The sequence below is a fragment of the Xiphophorus maculatus genome, chromosome 8 (genome assembly GCF_002775205.1).
Source record: "Xiphophorus maculatus strain JP 163 A chromosome 8, X_maculatus-5.0-male, whole genome shotgun sequence".
In the NCBI taxonomy this organism is placed as follows: domain Eukaryota; kingdom Metazoa; phylum Chordata; class Actinopteri; order Cyprinodontiformes; family Poeciliidae; genus Xiphophorus; species Xiphophorus maculatus.
The window spans coordinates 3,290,658-3,309,083 of record NC_036450.1 but is presented as its reverse complement, the minus strand read 5'-3'; the positions used below and the strand labels follow the sequence as shown (position 1 = coordinate 3,309,083).

The window sequence follows — 18,426 nt, the reverse complement described above, 5'->3', positions numbered from 1 at the left end:
TCGACAATTTTCAACTTTTCGAGAACAAAAAATTTCCACGTTTTTTATTTCTACGAAAATATGTAATATTAATATCAACATTTCTGAATTTTTCTCTCCCAAATCTCCCAAATTTTTGGAGCTCAAAAATTTCAACGTCTTTTCTTGAAAATCTCAACATTTATGATTTTATTTGGTGTAACTATAGTAACAGGCCTTAATGATGTGTCTCTGTTATCAAACTACAAAAATGGCCGCCCGGTTTGTACTGTAAGGCTCTTTCTTTCACTTTGAGCTGCTGTGATTATTTTTTATTTTCTAGCAACAGAAGAAATGTGTCTGAAAGATGAACGGGTTTCTGTCAGATTTGATGCGTTTCTTGACATTTTGCTGTTTCTGTCTCTGAATTATGATGTTTTCTGCTCGTTTTCTCTGGTTTCAGTCTTTAGTGACAGATCTGTGATTTTCTCTGCATCTCGTCTTAAATCTCTTCAGTTTGTTGCCTTTGTGCGTTGATCAGTGCTGCTGTTGTTCCAAAGCTGCGTTTGTTTGAATCTTGAAACTTTTTAAACACACGATTAAAACAGTTGAAGCCTCAGATTCTCATTTTTCTCCAGCAAAATCATTAGAAATCGACTTTCTGATGATTAAACTGATGATTATTTCACTGCAGCAGGAAAACAAAACAACACAAGGCTTGTCTGGATGGTTCTGGGAGCTTCCTCAGAGGCTGCAGCTGAGTGCACTTGGCTGTAAATCAGCCTGCAGAGGAGAGCTGGGATTAAATTTGGTCCGTATGCTCTTGAACTGTGGAGCCGTGTTTACCCTGCAGGGCTGCTGGTGGCGCTCTGCTGTCAGAGGAATTACAATCCGGCTCTCCGCAGCCAAAACATGGAGCAAAACCTTTTGGCTGCTGTTCATCGACCTGTTTTAGTCGTTATACAGAAATAAAAAGAAAATAAAACAGAATATTTAGTCCTGGAAGTATCAGAAATATCAACACAATTCATATTTATGTTTCTGTGCATCCATCCAGACCCGATCCTCCAGGAAACAGAGACAGTCAGCCGGAAAATGGAGCTAAATATGAGCCGGATGTTAATGTAAGTGAAAAATAACTGATTGTAAATGTAAGAATCAGTTTCATTGTTTGTATTTGAGCTCTGCGGTGCGGCGGAGCGGAGCGGAGAGGAGAGGAGCGCAGCGCCGTCTGGGAGTTAACTGAACATGGATCATGGATTCCTGGTCATGGACGAGTGTCTGTGTGAACGCATGGGGCCCCTCCACACGCTAATGAAGTCATTAATTCAGACCCTCGTTAACAAGAGACCAGACTTTAGTTTGTGTCCAACTGAAGCACAACTTTCAACTTGTGGAATTATGTAATTCAGTAAATCTTAGAAATTGTTTCAGGAGTCAAGATTAATTTGGACGATACGACTGAAAACCGTGTTTCTTATCAGCCAATATGGATAATTATTGATGAGTTTTTTGTTTTAAATATCTGAAATAACAATAACAACCTTTGATGTTTTGTCCAGTTTTCACTTCACACTGTTATATTTTAGTAACGAGGCGCAGTGGGGAAACTTTAAACTGCTGCTGCGCAAGTTACTCAACAACTTGTTGCTAGGTAACCAAAAGGTCAGAGAGTTAGTAAGTTACTTAGCAGCTTGTTGCTAGGTAACTCTCTCAAAAGTGAGTTAGTAAGTTCCTAAATAGTTTGTTGCTAGGTAACCAAAAAGTGAGTTAGTATTTGCTTTGCTCTGTTAGAGGCTGAGCGGCTAAAGTCTTTCCTCTGCCTACATCTCCCAGAATGCTTTGCGGTTCTGGATCGGACTTCAGTGAATATTCTACATGTTGTGTCATTGATCAGTTTTATCCCGATACGTTATTGATTTATCATCCAGCACTCTGTAGTTCACTTTGTAAGATGTGAGAAAGTTTAATTTAATGCACGAAAAGTGAGAAAATAATATGTAATTTATTTCCACTATTTCCTGCAGACTGTATCTCTGTGTTGGTGGGGCTGTTAGCGTCCTGACCTTTGACCCTGCTGCAGGTGTCTTTGTTTGGGCTCAGTCACTTTAGGAGCGACATCAAACAGAGGCTTGTTTTTGTTGTTTTGCTGTTTGATGCGTTCTGCAGCTGTTCTTCCTCCTGATCCGACACTTTGTGTCTTTTTACAACATTTCAGCCTCACATGAGTCACTCAACATTTTATTCTAATAATTTAATGTTTTAAGAGCTTCTGATTTTCAGGGGTAAGTTTTCACAAAAAAAAGTGTCTTTCCTTTTCACTGAAAACATGATGCTCATGTTCTGATTGTTTTTACTAGGCTGGATACATTTTATTTTATATTTACCAAATTAGTATTATTTTCAATAAAAAGCTTCATTTTTAACAAGCTAAGATTTGAAATATTTCTTTCGCCAATGTAGTTTAATTAATGCAAACATCAAAATAAAACAAGACTAAGAACTAAAAACTAAATAACTGAAGTTGAAACATTCATATGAATTGTTATTTACTCTAAATAAACAACAATAGTTTGGGTTATTTATTGGTTTGTTTAGTAAAAGTCACATTTCTGATCACATATTTATTGCTGTCAGATGCTAAGTATTTAGCTTGCTAGCTAAATGTTTACAACATAGGTTGTAAACACCTTAATATTATTAAAACTAAAAGTTTATAAACATTTAACTTTCTAACTAAATGTTAACCAGCTAACTACTTAGCTTGCCAGCAACATTTTTACAAGCTGAATAAATATAGATAATTTAGTTTGGAGCTAAATGCTTAGCTTGCTAACAGTGTATGCTACGTACATTATTCTGTATTTTATCCATTAGTTGAATAAATGTCAGTTTGTCACACAGCATCACTGTTGGCCCAGAAACTGATCCTTCTGATTTGGTTGTTTGGTCAACATGCCGACGCCTGATAGGTAAATGATTACATTTGAATTGAGTCGATACGTTTACACAGAATATTTCTTCTGTTCTTGTCGTTTTACTCTAACTGCTCCTCCCTCAGGTCTGGTAAAACCTGCAGTGATATGATCAGAATATTTGGGATGCAGCTTTTAAACACAATGGGTTTAAAGAAACACAACTGATCTTGGATCTTTAGGCAGCTGGACGACTTTTAAATGTTTTTCTGAACTTTCTGTGTTAGAAAGAAAGATATGGATGTTTTTTGTAAACATTTAGATATCTGATATAAATGTAAATTATTTAATTTGCATGGTCTTGGTAAAACACAGCAGGTGAGTCCACAGTTCAAACAAAGGACACGGAGATGGAGTTGATATCTGATTTGGGTTCAGCTTTTCGGCTGAAGTTTAGGAAGGAGCAATAATTGTGTGAAATCTTCTGGTTCATTCATAGTTTTGCAGCTTTTGGTAAGTATTGGTTATGGTTTTCAAATATCTGCAGCAGAGATGCCAAGGAGGAAACCATAAATTATTGAATGTACATTTATACATTATGCCGAAACAAAAACGACTACAAATTATAGAAATGGTTGCAAAACCGGATATTTTCCGACTCGTGTGACCTGGGAGGAACATTTCCTACAGAGACGGATCAGTCCGTGACATTTTCCAGAGCAGATTCCAGTTTTCTGAGGATTTTGCTGAATAATTCAACCAGCCTGTCTTATTGTTTATAAACAGAGATGTTTCTGACATGTTTTGACATTTATATCTGCTTTTTTTTCATGACAAAATGCTCACAAAACGATTTTTCAATCATACCAAAGGGCAGAAAAGGTTTTCAGCAGAAAAACAGGAGCAATCTGAGGCTGAATAATAGGAAATAATAATTCGTATTGACACCACAGTTTAAAGTGTTTAAGGTTTGTATTTCACAGCTAGAAAATAACTGATAAAAACAAAACTAAATGTTTCCATCAGATATAAAAAAGCATCAGGTGATTCAATTTGACTAAATGTCCTCTAGCATTTATTTGTTGTGCCAACGTCTTATTACGATGCCAAGAATAGATTGAATCGCTCTAAATTAGACTTTTGAACATTTCTGTTGTTTCTATGGTAACGGAAAGCTTTCAGTTTGACTAAAACAACATAATTTTCCCTCAATGCAAACCAAGAAACATCAAAATTATTCAAAGAATTGAAACGTTTTCATGTTCGAATTATGAAAATCAGGATTATTAACATTAAGAAAAATGTTTTTCTTTTTTATTAATGTGCAAATTAAACATTCTAATTAAATTGATTTGATGTCGTTTATTTAGAGCTTTTAATTTGAAGAATGAGAGATTTATTCCCAGCTTGGAGTTTGCAGGTTTTCTCTGTGAATGTTTGGCTTTTCTCCAGTTTCACCAGAACCAGATTTTTAATCCGAATTGGACTTTAACTATTAATGTCAGCAGGTCTTTTTCTTATATTGTTAACAGAACAGTAAAACTTTAATTGGTTTCTGACTATTGATTGTCTTCAGGCACTCTGCTGATATTACAGCAGAGTGCCTGAAATATATATTATAATATTAGCTTAATAACATTAAGCTAATATTACACGAATATTATTGTTGTTGTAATAATTAGACTTCTTGTATGACTTTATTCTTGAAATATTAAGACATTTTTTCCTCATAGTTTTATTTTTTTGACGCTGTGTTGTAAAATTGTTTTGTTTACAAACATGATATAAGTTACAGTCCAACAACAAAATTTATAATTTTATTGCAGAAACATTTTGCTTCTGTTAAAGTATTTCTAATAAACTTTTATCATTTCTAAATACTTTCTGATGTAACGCTGAACAATCTGCCTGAAGCTAAAGACGATGTTTTGGCTTTGAAAGGTTAATTTTGTGATGACCTTTGGTGACCTTTGATCCCCCCGTGGTGCTGAAGGATGAAACCGGAGCGCCGGGCGAACGTTCAGAGGGCCGAGTGTTCGAACAGGATGACGGTGGATCTGCTGGACAGGCTGGACGGCCTGGAGGGCCGGAAGGCTCCGATCCGAGAGTAAACGTCCCCGTCTGAGCACGCACCCCAGGACAGGTGGGGGCTGGGCGGCGTGGTGAGGATCAGAGGCAGCGACGGCGGCCGGAGCCCAGGCGGGGGCGCTGCAGGCGGGGTCGGCGGCAGGGGGAGGGAAGGCGGAGCGACGATGGAAGTTATGGTGGTGATGGTCTGGATGGGAGCCGGTTCTGCAGGGAGCAACCCGTTCTTGGTGGGGATCTCCTGACAGGCGGTGGGCTGCTGCAGCCTGTAGGTGGCGCTGTGGTAGAAGCTGTTGTACTCCAAGGCGTGTCGCGCCCGGGCCAGCCTGAGCCTGGAACCAGAACCCGACCAGAGACAGCGGGTCCATAACAATATCTATCAATGTCAATAGATAAAACACTGAACTCTGAGCCAGAACCGCACGGCATTCTGGGAGATGTAGGCAGAGCAAAGACTCACGCTAAGCTATGTGGCTGCTATCAACTAACTAAATCACTTTTGGTAGCCTAGCAACAAGCTGTTGAACAACTTACCTACTCTCTCACTCTTTGGTTGCCTAGCAACAACTTGTTGGGTAACTTACTAACTTGCTCGCTCTTTGGTTGCTTAGCAACAACCTACTAACTCACTTGTTCTTCGATTAGTGAGTTAATATTAACAAAATAAAGTCATAATATTACGAGAAAGTTGTTCAAGGATAAAGTTAAAATAATATGAGAATTGTCTTTCGGCTTTATTCTCGTATTTTGACTTTATTCTTGTAATTTTATGACTTTTAGTGATTTTATTGTTTTATTTTCTCTGATTTTGGCCCTTATCCTCTGTGGTACATTAAATCCCTCAGTCTTTCACACAGAAGGTGAGTTCATCTCTGTCCGGCTCAGCCCAGGTGAGCTCCTACCTGTGCCTCAGCTGCAGCAGCCTGTAGAGCAGCAGCAGGATCACGGCTCCGGCCAGCGTCACCAGCAGCAGCGCCACCTTCAGGTCTGGACTCCAGCAGGTCCTCCCGGCCGAGCCGCAGCTCCTCGGGGGCTCCGGGGGCCGCTCCGTCCCCCTGACGGGGCCGGCGCCGACCCGGCTGGGCGGAGGAGGAACCTGGAGGGAGGAGCTGCTGGTGACCAGCTGGCTGAGGTGCATCGCTGCCAGGGGGGATCACAGACAGGAAGTGATGTCGTTTGGCTTGAACTCCATCGATTCTCACAGATCTGAAAATGGAAGAGTTTGGTTTAGTCTGAGGTCAAAAGGTCATGTGATGTTTATCACTAAAACGTCAAGAACTATCAGCAATAATTTGGTTTATTAGTCACTGATCCATGGAGCAGCTAATTCTGCTTTAAGCTAACGAGAGGAGAAAAGAAACGACGAGAAAAGAAATGACAGGAAAAGAAACGACGAGAAAAGAAACGAAGATGTCTTCGTGATGTAAAATCTTTAACACAAGCAGGAGTTTTCACAAAACCCAGCTTTTATTTTGGTAGTCAAATTCCGTTTAACAGGAAGTGAATTTGCATATTGGCTAAATATTTAGCTTTGAGCTAAAGAGCTAAGTATTTGCTGTGAATCTAAATATTTACTTTGAAGCTAAATATTTAGCTAGATAACCAAATTTATGGCTTTAGGCTAAATACTTAGTTTGAGGCTAAAGAGCTAAGTATTTAATCTCAAGCTAAATAAATATTTAGTCTGACGCTACATACTTAGCTTGTTAACTAAATATTAGTTTATGTGTCAGGCTTTCCTCAGAGCAACACAGATAAATAGTCAAATTATTGGAAACATGCAAAAGAAAAAAGATAAATTTAGAAGGAGTTCAAAACTTTTAACTTTTTTCATTACTAAAATGTAAATAAAAACAAAAATTGACTCCATAACTTCATGTTTTACAAATAATTTATATATATGTATAATTTTTCCACCCTGAAAAGGGAGAGCACAAAGAAAATGATTCAAAATTAATTTAAAAAATCACAAAATTTGAAATGAGGCCTGACAGTTTTTCTGGTTTAAGGGTCTTAAAGTAAGTCTGGACCAGCGGAGCCCACAGTGGGCCCCTGAGGGCCGGCATCCTGCATGTTTTAGTCTCCCTGGTTTAACGCTCCTGGATCAACTGATGGATCATCAGAGGCTCAAACAGAACATTGACATGTTGGTACCAGAGAGAGAACTAAACCGTGCAGGATGCCGGGCCTCCAGGACCCACTTTGGGCCCCCTGGTCTAGATCCTAAAAGAAACATAAAATAAGAAGCTAACCTCCGCGCATGCAGCCGCTCCTCAACGTTTGGTTTTATATGTCAGTAGAAACTCAGACTCACCTGGACCATGTGTGGCGGTTTTGGGTAAATCCAGGAGGAAAACAAGCCGACCGTCTGAGCGGCTCTCCAGCGACGGAGAGGAAACCGGCGGGAACAGCAGGAAACGGGCCGCTTCCCGAACACACAATACCACAAACCTGACTGCAGAGCACTTCCTGTCGCCATGGTTACAGGAAACTGGTCAAGGAAAGCCTCCTGTCTTATGGACTCAGCTGGAGTTTGAAGAAAACATGAAACTGAGCAGCACAATAAGGCAGGAAAGAGAAATACTTTGGCTTTAGATTTTTTTACACCGATATAAATTAGGAAAAAACTAATATTGTAGAAAGTTACATAAACTCAATTACATTTACTTGAGTAACTTTTTTGAAAATATTTACTTTTACTTGAGTAATTTTCTGGATTTTCTAACCACTGAATGAAAAACGAACCTGTTTTAACCAAAGATCCACCAGACACTTGAAACCTTTTTTAAGTTTCATAAGTTTTTTATCAAAAGAAACTGATTTGGAAAAATTTTATTTTGTTATTTTTGTTATTTTATAAATTATTGTAATTTTTGTCCTTAAAATACCAACATTTCCACTTAACTTTATATTTCAGTCTGTCTGATGATGTAATTTTGAAATACAAAATAACTGATAATTTGATCAGTTACTCAATATTTGAGTAACTTTTTGCCAAATACTTTTTTCCTCTTCCTGGAGTAATTTTGCTTTTACTTGAGTAAAAATATGTTGAAGTACTTTTACTCTTACTTTTTGTGTACTCTGTCCAGCTCTGATGATAACACTTTTATTATTATGCTCCTGTTAAATGACTTGGTTTTTTGAAGGCCTAAACATATACAAAATATGTTTATTTTATTTTTTAATTGCAACACAAATGTCCCAACAGCGCCACCTGGCAACATTAAACTGCCTCAGCGTTGACCTGACTTTACTGTAAAGGAAGGAAGTTTGTTGAAAGTTGTCCAACTCCCCAAGATCTACAGGAAACTCTCAGCCATCAACTCTACACCAAACAGGAAGTCGGCCATCTTGGACTGAAGTTTGAATTTTGACCATATTTTGTCCGTTTACTGACAAAATTTTAAGTTTGGTATTTTGGTCTCAACTAGTCTTAATAATTCATTTTATTTGTTTTCTTTTGTTTATTTATTTTGGATATTTAAAATGTCTTCCTGTTCCAGAGTTAAATGTTCACCAGAGTTTAAATTTATTGATTTTTGATGATGGGTTTTTATTACCATTAAATGACTTGAAAATGGTCTCAAAACATTTTTATCATTTATCTCAATAATGTATCACATTTGATATTGTGACAGAGCTAATTATGATAAATTACAATTATTGATGAGGAATGAAAATATAAATAAACTGACAGTATGATTGTAAATGTTACTTTTGGTATTTTTTCCATTATTTGCTCCATAGAAGCATCAATAAATATTGAAAATATGATTAAATTCAGTTACTGTGTGCACCTTTGAAGACGCCTGTTGTAAAAGGGAATATTTTACAAAAACAAAACTTTGTTTTTGGTGCCATGAATGCAGAAGTTACCTCAGAAAGAAGTAATAAATACTTTTTTTAGCATAAAATATTACAATAAAATTCCACGTCCGTATCGCTCGGCTCCGTTAGAAACCCAGATATTCTGGTTCTGACCAGCAGGAAGACAGATCGTCTCCCAGGTTAGTAAATAAAAACATGTGGAGCAGCAGCAGCTGTTTATCAGGCGGATAACCGGAGAGATGGAGGAGGGCGTGAAAGGCCGGCCGCTATCTGATGGAGCCGCATTCAGAGGGAACCGAAAGAGGCTCGGCCCGACTCAAGTCCGGCTCCATTTATCTGTCTAATAAGCTGTGATGCCGGGCCAAGCCGGGGGGAAGGAGAACCTCTGGCTGGCAGCGCCACTCTGCCGCTCATATTACAGAGAAATATTAAAGATCTGTTATCGGCTGCAGGATTGTAATTCAGCAACGATCCACGAAAAAAAGAAGAATTTAAAAACAAAGACGATCAGAAGATCCTCTGATTTAATTACTTCATTAATATAATGTTAATAAGATAAGCAGAAATAATTTAGATTAATTCTGTTTGACAGTTAAAAAAACAAACAATAAAATATAAAATAAGCTCTTATTTTATTCCATCAGCTTCTCTTTAACAGACTCATAAAACTGATTAAATTAAAGTCAATTAAAAATGAATTATTAGCATCAAATGGCCTTGTTTTGTTTTTAATTATATATCATTCATTTATTTTTATTATTTAAATCTGATTCCAATTAGGAAAAACAAAGAGGAAAATAATTTTTCAAACTTTTTCAAAATAAGTTGACTCAATTTTAATTAGACTGAGATTAATTAAATGGATGGATGGATGGACGGATGGATGGATGGATGGATGGATGGAGGGAGGGATGGATGGACGAATGGATGGGATGGATGGATGGATGGAGGAAACGGACAACAGCAGGAATTCTGCTACAGAGCAGGGCATTCTGGGTAAATACAACCAAAACAAACGTGTTAGCCTAGCGCTAGCATTAGAAATGACTCGTGTTTTTTTTTAAAGATAAAACAGAAATCCTCCAAACGCTACAATCTGATGATAGTCCATGTTTGCTAACATTTAGTGAAGAAAGTTGCGCTCAGCGTCTCCTTAGGTTCATGTAAGAACCTTCAGTGGTTCGTGGTGCAGCGCCCCCACTGGCGAGGAGGGGAACTGTTTTTAAACGGTTTGTTTGGTTTAACTCAGTGAAAAAAAACCTCAGCAGCTGAAATGTAACAAAGCTGGTTTTGTCCTGGCGCCATGCAGTGATGTTTTAATGTGCAGCAGTGAGGATGGGAGCCATGTTGATGCAGGTTGCCATGTTGGAGGGACGATAAAGCACTGCAGCTGATGATAATCACAGAGCTGGAGACGATGGTTATGATAATGACGCCTCAGGATGTTTCAGTGAAATCCTGATGATATTAATGATGATATTATGGAGGGAAGTCTGTATCTTTCTGCTGCTCCTGATCAAACTGATTTTTTTCATCTCATTTTGTGACTAAGAAGAGCTAAAAGCTGCTGAGAGCTCTTTATCCGGCCGCTGTTAACCCACACGGTTAAATCCAGAGTGCCAATCAAACGCAGCACAAGACGGAGCGAGTGGGAGTTTGTCTTTTCACACAATCACATCAGGATTAAACATGCGTCTAATTCCAGTTTCAGGGAGCAAATAATAAAGTTTGGAAACATATTTGAAGATCAGAGGTTTGATTTTAAATGCTGATGCTTGAGAGGTAAAATATGACGTTAGGGCCAAACTCAGGTTTTTATTGTGAGAATAAAGTTATGTTACATTAAAAACTCACACTATTATGACTGTATGGACATATCATCTCAGCTTTATTCATGAATTATAATATTGTTCTTGTAATTTTATGACATAAATCATAATGTTTTTTTATTTTAATCTAGGCTAATCTGTAGCATGTTAGGCTAGGGTTGGCAGGCTAATGCTAACGTAGCTTAGCCTCCATGTTTTCATCTGTTTCGTGTTAGGAAAAAAAATCCAGTTAATATTTTCTGATGCTTCATATTGTGTCTCTTAATTTTGTTTTATTTTTATTTGTTTATTCATTTTAAATATTCAAAATGTTCTGGTGTTAAAAGTTCATGAGAATTTAAAGTTTATTGATCTTTGACAAAGTGTTTTTGCTTAATCATACCTTTATATTAAATGATCTCAAAGCAACAATATAATCGTTTATCACAATAACTTACAATTTATCGTCCAGTTAAATGTGTTTTTGTAACAGCAGCCTGAATGTTTCATTTATTACACAGTTTTGAGTCATTTTGCTTCGTAACTTCTTTGGCCAAATCTTGTTTTGTTTTGTAGGTGGCAGTAGACAGAATCTCTGCACATCAAAAAAATCTCTAATTGTTTAATTGTCCAGTAAAGTGTTGATATTATCGGTTCATCGCCTCCCGGTGGTCATTCTGCTGCTGGTTCCAGTCAGTGGGGGGTCGGTGGCGGTTCTGGTGGCTAACTGCGCTCAGACGTGTGTGTCTGTGGCCTCGGGCCCCGCGCTGTCAGATCAGCTTTCCACGGCAGACAGCACAAGGTCATCAGATGACGACCTTGAGCCGGGGCTGCCCTGCAGTCCTTCAGCTGTCCACATTCATTTCCAGTCAGCCGCCGCGGCGCCCAGATCGACTCTCAGCTCCGTATCTCTGTGCTTAAAGCACAACGGCGTGACGTTCGGGGAAATTAGACGTCTGGCTGTGATGCTAAGATACTGACATCATCATGTTGGTGCTTCAGTGTTCAGCTTTCCAGGAGGAAAGTTGAATGTTTCTGACAAAAACCATTTTCATCACATTTGATTGATTATTTCTGTTTTATCAATTTTTTGTTAATTTATCTGATTCTTTAAGTCACTTTGGGTAAGAGAGCTTAAATAAATTAAAGCGAAACAACAATAAGTCACTTTGAACAGGTTTGGATAAGTTTATGGCCTATACAAAACCTGTTAGACAATGAGATTTATCTGTTTTATGGCGTTTTGTCACTTTAAATCTAAATAATCTGCGGCTGGCCACGCCCTCCAACTCAACGTTTATGCTTCCACGTAAAAATGGCCGCAGACAGATTCTCAATCATACAACTGTACATCTTTGAAAAGCAGAAGTGGAGCCTCCTGCCCAACCAACAAGAATGCAGCAAGTAGTATCTGGATGGTAAATCTACAACAAAACACGTATCTTTTCCAGCAGCCATTGTACAGCAGATACAGGGAGAAAACCAGCTCACCAAACATGCTGGCACTCAGCTCTGGTTGCTAGGTAACAGCGCAGTGGGACTTCACTATTAGGATGCTTTTGAAAAGACTAATTTTCCAGACACCATAAAAAACATACATTTTTTCCCCAAAAACAGCGAGAAACATAAATGCAACCATTTGGGTTGTTTGGATTAAAGATTTAAAATGTCAAGTTTTAATAGTTCCCCTTAAAGTTACATAATGCAATCAAACCTTCTTCAATTAATAAAATCAAACATTAAAATAATAATGTTGACATGATTTCCTGCTTTTATTTTATATGATAGAACAGAAAATAAACCTGATCAATGGATGAACATATAAATGTGAGCTGTGTAATAATTATCTCCACCTGGTTTAAAGATTACAAAAACTGTTTAAAATAACTGCAGAGGGAAGAAAAGGTTTTTCAAATTCAAAAGTTTGAAATATTATGCAGCCACAAGGCTAATGGCATTTACAGTGAACATTTTTCTTGAATTATCATTTTGTTATTCAAATTTTTAAATCAAAATGTAAATAAAATACAGTTATTAAAACTAAACTTTATGTCATTTCACCCGACATTAACAGTTTAACAGACCGGTGAACAGATGCATTATTTTAATATTTAGTTTCTTGCTAATAAATAAGATATTAATTTTCCCTGTGACTGAAGAGAGAAAAACAATGCTGCTTTCACTGAATGAAAAACAACAGTTTTAAAAAAGCAGGAGAAAAAGATGCATTGGATTCTTTTTTTTTTTTTTGTCAATCAACCAGTCAGTCGTTCCAGCGATTAAAGAGCTCAGTGAAAGAAAGAAAAATGCAAATCTGCAGTAAAAATCCATACATGCAACACCAGTTGTCCGTTTCCAAGGAGCAACAGTAAAGGAAAATATCCGTCGTTTTCCTGATGGGAGGTCTGGTTCCTTAAAGGCTCCCATTGTTCCCAAACACAGAATCCTTCTGACGTCTGCAGATTTCTGAGAAAAAAAAAAAAAACCCGCCTGGCCTCCGGATCCAGAGTGGACGTAAATGTCGGACTGGATTTGTCTTGGCCGGTCGGATGAGACGCAGGTCAAAAGGCTTTCATTAGCGTCTAAACACACGGCTAATAAATACTTCACACTCATGAAGCAGCGCTCTCAGGCTGCATGAGCTCCATATTCATACGACACATCCAGGTCAGAGGTCAAAGGTTCATTTCTGCAAACTGGGCAGTAAAAAACTTTCTCTAATCCTTTTTCACACATATTAACTAATAAGTTAGCTTTACTAATGCTAATCATAAACAGTTCCGCTAATGCTAAAGCTGAAGCAGGACACCGAAATGGTATTCAGCAGAAACTAATGCAAAAAAACTTTATTCAACTGAAAGTTTAAAAGATTATAGTTTTAGGATTTATACAGGAAAATGTAATTAGGGTAAGCTAAGAGCGCTAAACGTTTTCAAAGCTAGCAGAAATGCTAGAGAGCTGCTGCAAAAAACATGTTTTTGTCTGTTATTGATATTAGCTTCATGATCTGAAACATTCAAATGAAAAAAAAGTTAAAAACAGAAGAAATCTGGAAATAGCAACTAAAACCTGTTTAAAATCTATGATATAATAATAGTAAAATGATTTTACAAACTGAGTCTGTAGAGCTTTAAATCAGATGAGATTTCAGCCTGGAAACTGAGAAATGTTAATTTTTCAGTTTCGTTTTTAGCAGCAGTTAAATAACCGCCGCCGTATAATTTTACCAGCCAATTAACACGTCTTTCATCCAAAAGCTTTGAACCGAACGTGGCTCAGCCGGAGGGAAGCAGGACCTTCATAAAGCTGCAGGGTGCAGGTTCCTGTCGGCAAATCGGCCATTAAATTCACTTTCAGTCAGGCAGGTGACCGAACACCTGTCAGCGCCTTTGTTCACTGTAAAACCTACATGAACTCCCACTGATTAAATGTTAATTAACTTGATGTTAACTTTTTTCATGTAAAATGTTTGGTGAAGTTCCCTGCAGAGACACTGTGGAGAAAGATCTTATTATTATAGAGATTATATATTATTATAAACATTTTAAACGGTTTGTTTAGAGTGCATTCGCTTAGTTTACATCTGTTACAAAATTGCTGCAGTCCCTCTTTTCTTTCTGAAACATTTGGTTATTTTAACAACACAACCTGTGATAATAAGTGGAAACAATCAGGAAGTTGAGTTGGGCGGATTGATCCAAAATATTGATAATATTGATACAGAGTCGGAATCAGAATCAGATCAATACCATTGTGATAAGATTGATAGTTTAGTTTTAGATTCTCTCTTGAAATTTTATTTTTGAATTGCAGTTTTTCAACTCTGCCTCACAAAAGATTATATTTTAAATTGCTCTCAAATATTTTTTTGCATTGTAGGAAAAATTTACTCAAATGCTGTTAAACTATTTTATAGACAACTATAATTTTGTCCAAGTTGTTTCTGGATGGTAAATCAACAATAAAACACGTTTTCAAGCAGAAATTGAACAGCTGACCAAACCTGCTGGAACTTCTCTGGGGTTGCTAAGTAACGGGGCAGAATTATTCTGGGGTTGCTAGGTAACAGGCCGGGCGTTGCCGGGTTACTGGTTGCTGTTTTTTGTCTGTTTTATCTGAAACATAAAATCAGTCATTTGAGTCGCAACATCATCCTGTATTTTTAAAAAATGTAAATAAATATAGATTCTAATCACATGGGAGCTAAAAAGTTATTTTATTCTCATTTAACTAGGAATGACATGGAGGAAAGACTGAGTATTTAGACACTGGAGGTGATGGAAACCATATTCCTGGTTTGAAACCACGTCACAACGGACCTGCAGGACAAACTGCATGTTTATTCTGATCTCAGCTCATTTCTGCTCCTTGTTGTTTCTGATGTTTTCCTGAAGGTGAAAATCCTCCAGAAGAGCCGGAGGCTTCAGGTCCAGATGCACATCGTCCAGGATTCAGTTTAGCCTCCAGAGAAACAGCTGATGAAAAAATAAATCTAACTCGGCTCCAACATCCAGGCCTCTGCATTCATCAAACTTCATTTTTATTTTCAGTAAAACGGTTTTATTATCTTCCTGTTTATTTACTTTACCTGCTCTCTGTCAAACACCTGATCACGTCCTCCTCTTTGGGTTTTCTGAACATTTTGCAAAGTAAGTTCTGGATTTAAAAGCGACCTGTAATGCAAAAATTAACATTTTGCACATTTTTGTTTTTACATTTGGGTTTCTACTGATTCTATAAATCAAAGTCTTGGTGTCTGGAAAATGAGCCATTCAAAAACCTCCCGATTGTTAAGTCACATTCGACAGGCACTGTGCCGTTACCTAGCAACCCCAGTGGAGTTCCACCCGTTATCTAGCAACCTAAGCAGAACTTCAGTACATTTGTTCAGCTGGTTTTTCTGTACAATGGCTGCTGGAAAAGACAAATGTTTTGTTGTTGACTTGCCAAACAGAAACCACTTGCTGCATTCTTGTTGGTCGTGCAGGAGGCTCCACTTCTGCTTTTCAAACATGTACGGTTGTATAGTTGTGCATCTGTTCATGTGACACAACTTACTTTTATTTATTTGGATTTAAAGTGACAAAATGCCCTAAAACAGCTCAAAATGCAGAAATGAATAAAATCTCATAATAGAAGAATGATTTTGTGTAAAAAAATGCAATGAACATGTTTTGAATAGGCCACAGACATCTTCCTTTCCAGCAAAACCCAAAGCAAAAAGTCACTGTGCATTGTTCTCTCTCTCTCTGTAAGCCTATTAAGTCACCATAGCAACAAGTTATTTAAGCGTCAGTGTCTGACAGGCACAACCAATTTTAAAAAATCTCAGTCTAACAAAATGAACAGATATGGATTTGCTGTAGACCAGGAGTGTCCAGACTGCGGTTCGGACAGCAGACAATATTTACTCGATTGTTGTCAGTTTGACCTTTTCTGACACAGAAATCACCTGACAGTATCAAAACACCTTCAGGCAGTTTCATCTGTGTCTAAATGTGTTAATTGCAGCAGCATGCTTCACGGTCTGAACTTAATGAAACCGCTGATGAAGATCGTCTCCACGTGCGCTCCAAGCAGGAAGCCACTGAGCTCAGCAGGAGAGGCCGACCAATCACAGCCCGGCTGCTGAAGTTACACCTGAACTACTGAAACTCTTCACCTTCTGCTTTTGTCCTCCACATTTTGGGAAAGTTGAACATTCCTGGTTCAGTTTCCACCGAAGTTCTTCTGATCGTCCTCAATTAGTCTCATATAATCAATTAGAAATTGATCAGAATTGTTTTAATAATTACTCCCCCAGTGAACAATCAAATCTGTAAATTTAAAGAAGCAGAAAGCGGCGAAGGATTATATTTTTAATTAGCTTCATTCAGTTCCATCTTTTATCTGCTGTGTGATCGTAGCCTTTGCGCTAACACTGACGCTAACACTGACGCTAACATTGACGCTAACATCGACGCTAACATTGACGTTGTTCCTCATCTCTGCTCTTGCAGGTTCAGCCAATCAGCATCAAGGAAAATGAATGAACACACACCAGCCAATAGCATGTCTAGCATTCCAGATTCCCAAGCTGAGTTTTCATTGGATTATTTTACGTATTGTTGTGTATTTTATTTTATATATTTTTTTATGTTATTTAATTTTTTCTGGGACTTTAACCCAACTTTTCCTTTTAATAACGCCAATCTCTATTCCCCAGGGTGAAAGGTTTATAGGATCCTTTACTATTTTAGATATAATAATTTATTATTTGTAAAATTAAGTTGTTAGCCTGAGTGAGTATCCCACCTGATAACGGTGGTTTTGAGTTCGTTGATCCCAGCGCTGAAGCCGTGGAGCCGACCAACAGAACTCGTCTGTCTTACATCCTAATCGAGGTTTGAGGCTGGAGTCTCGTCCAGGTCGGCGCCTTAACGCTGTTCGTCGACGTCCTCGGATGTCCAGTCGAGGGATCCGGGTCACGGCACCAAATTGTTGTGGAAAAATACTATTTCCAAGATCTGTCAGGTGAAATTACTCAGTCAGGTTTATTCATATATTGTGCACAATACAGAGAAGCTTGTAGGACAATCAGTAATGAAGCAGGTCTGGATGAAAAGCTGCCAGGCAGAGAAACACATGAGTTTTATACCAAAACTAGGGGTGAGACAGGCTGGTTCTGATGCAGCTGTGGAAAACAATTCCCAGCCTTGTACATGTAGCCCAAATAGTTATATTTTGGTGGGGCTATACAGGAACTTAGAATAAACAAATAGCAATACAACTAGCAAATGTGACCTTACTGTAATTTTCCACTTCAGTATCCTCTACGAAAAACTGAATACTGAGTCAAAATTGTCCTTCTGTTGCTTTTAGCTCAGATTTAAACTGAGAAAAATCGTTAATTTTGTCCCGTAATACGTAAAAGAAGCTCTGAACGTGTGGAAAAGCTTAACAAGTGACAACAAAACTATTCCTGCTGATCTTCCTCTGACTTTGAGTCAGTGCAGCTCCTAAAAATAATGCTTACAGTGGAATCGTCCTTCAGTTTCTACAAACGTATCGGCCCTAATCCTCTGTACTGCATGTCGGCTTCTATCTTCAGGAGGGAGATTTGGCTCATCCAGAGATGGATTCACAAGGTGAACAAATTAGGAATTAATCCTACTTTAAATCCGTGTATCACATAGTATGTTTCAGGCAGGGGATTATTTCCTGGGCAGTTGGAGAGGCAGAGATGTTATTTACTGTAGATAAAATGTGCTAAAGAGACACGCCGCTAATTAAAGATGCTATAAACACAAATATAGTGAAACATTTCCTGTAATCCAGGTTAAGACCTTCCGTCATTGAGCTCACCTTGACTGACAAACGGCCCGTCTTTCAAAATAAAACCCAAAAGCAAATACAAATCTTCCTTTACACAATAAAACAGACATGATACTTAAACAAACTGCTCTTAATTTGTGTTAATTTAAACTGTTTACAAGATCAGAGACTATAAACACGTGCAAACAGATTTAGGAGTAAATATTCCTGATTAGCATTAAACTAAGTCAGATTCTTTCCTCCGTAAGAAGAAAAGTTTTTGCTTTCAGACATCCGTCTAACAGGAGATGAAAACAAACTGATTTCTGAATTTGTGTTTTCTTTAACCTCCAAAAAAAAACTCTCGTCTTCAGGAAGCTGAAAGCATTTCAGATTTTCAACTTCTACTTGAGAGGTTTGGTTGAAGTGAACTTTGAATGCCATGTGAACCGGAGACGGCTCCAAAAGCAGGAAGTGGACTACAGCACAGGGCATTCTGGGTAAAACAAACATGCTAGCCTAGCGCTAGCAGGAGA

The 18,426-nt window shown here is 38.0% G+C and overlaps 1 protein-coding gene across 1 annotated transcript; it reads right to left on the bottom strand.

Moving 5' to 3' along the window:
• Positions 1–3,826: 3,826 nt before the first annotated feature.
• Positions 3,827–17,008, bottom strand: LOC111609439 (actin cytoskeleton-regulatory complex protein pan1-like). Its single transcript, XM_023337920.1, has 4 exons — positions 16,892–17,008; positions 7,273–7,484; positions 5,861–6,164; positions 3,827–5,290 (listed from the first exon to the last, which is right to left on the bottom strand). The coding sequence occupies exons 3-4, from the start codon at positions 6,094–6,096 to the stop codon at positions 4,894–4,896; spliced, it is 633 nt and encodes a 210-aa protein (XP_023193688.1). The 5' UTR covers positions 6,097–6,164; positions 7,273–7,484; positions 16,892–17,008; the 3' UTR covers positions 3,827–4,893.
• Positions 17,009–18,426: the final 1,418 nt, after the last annotated feature.

Bases quoted from the DNA above. Each gene is read 5' to 3' on its own strand.
- LOC111609439 (XM_023337920.1), bottom strand. From the start codon at position 6,096: ATGCACCTCAGCCAGCTGGTCACCAGCAGCTCCTCCCTCCAGGTTCCT. The intron at 5,291-5,860 runs GTAGGAGCTCAC...TTCTGGTTCCAG, and splicing joins CTGCTGCAGCTGAGGCACAG to GCTCAGGCTGGCCCGGGCGC.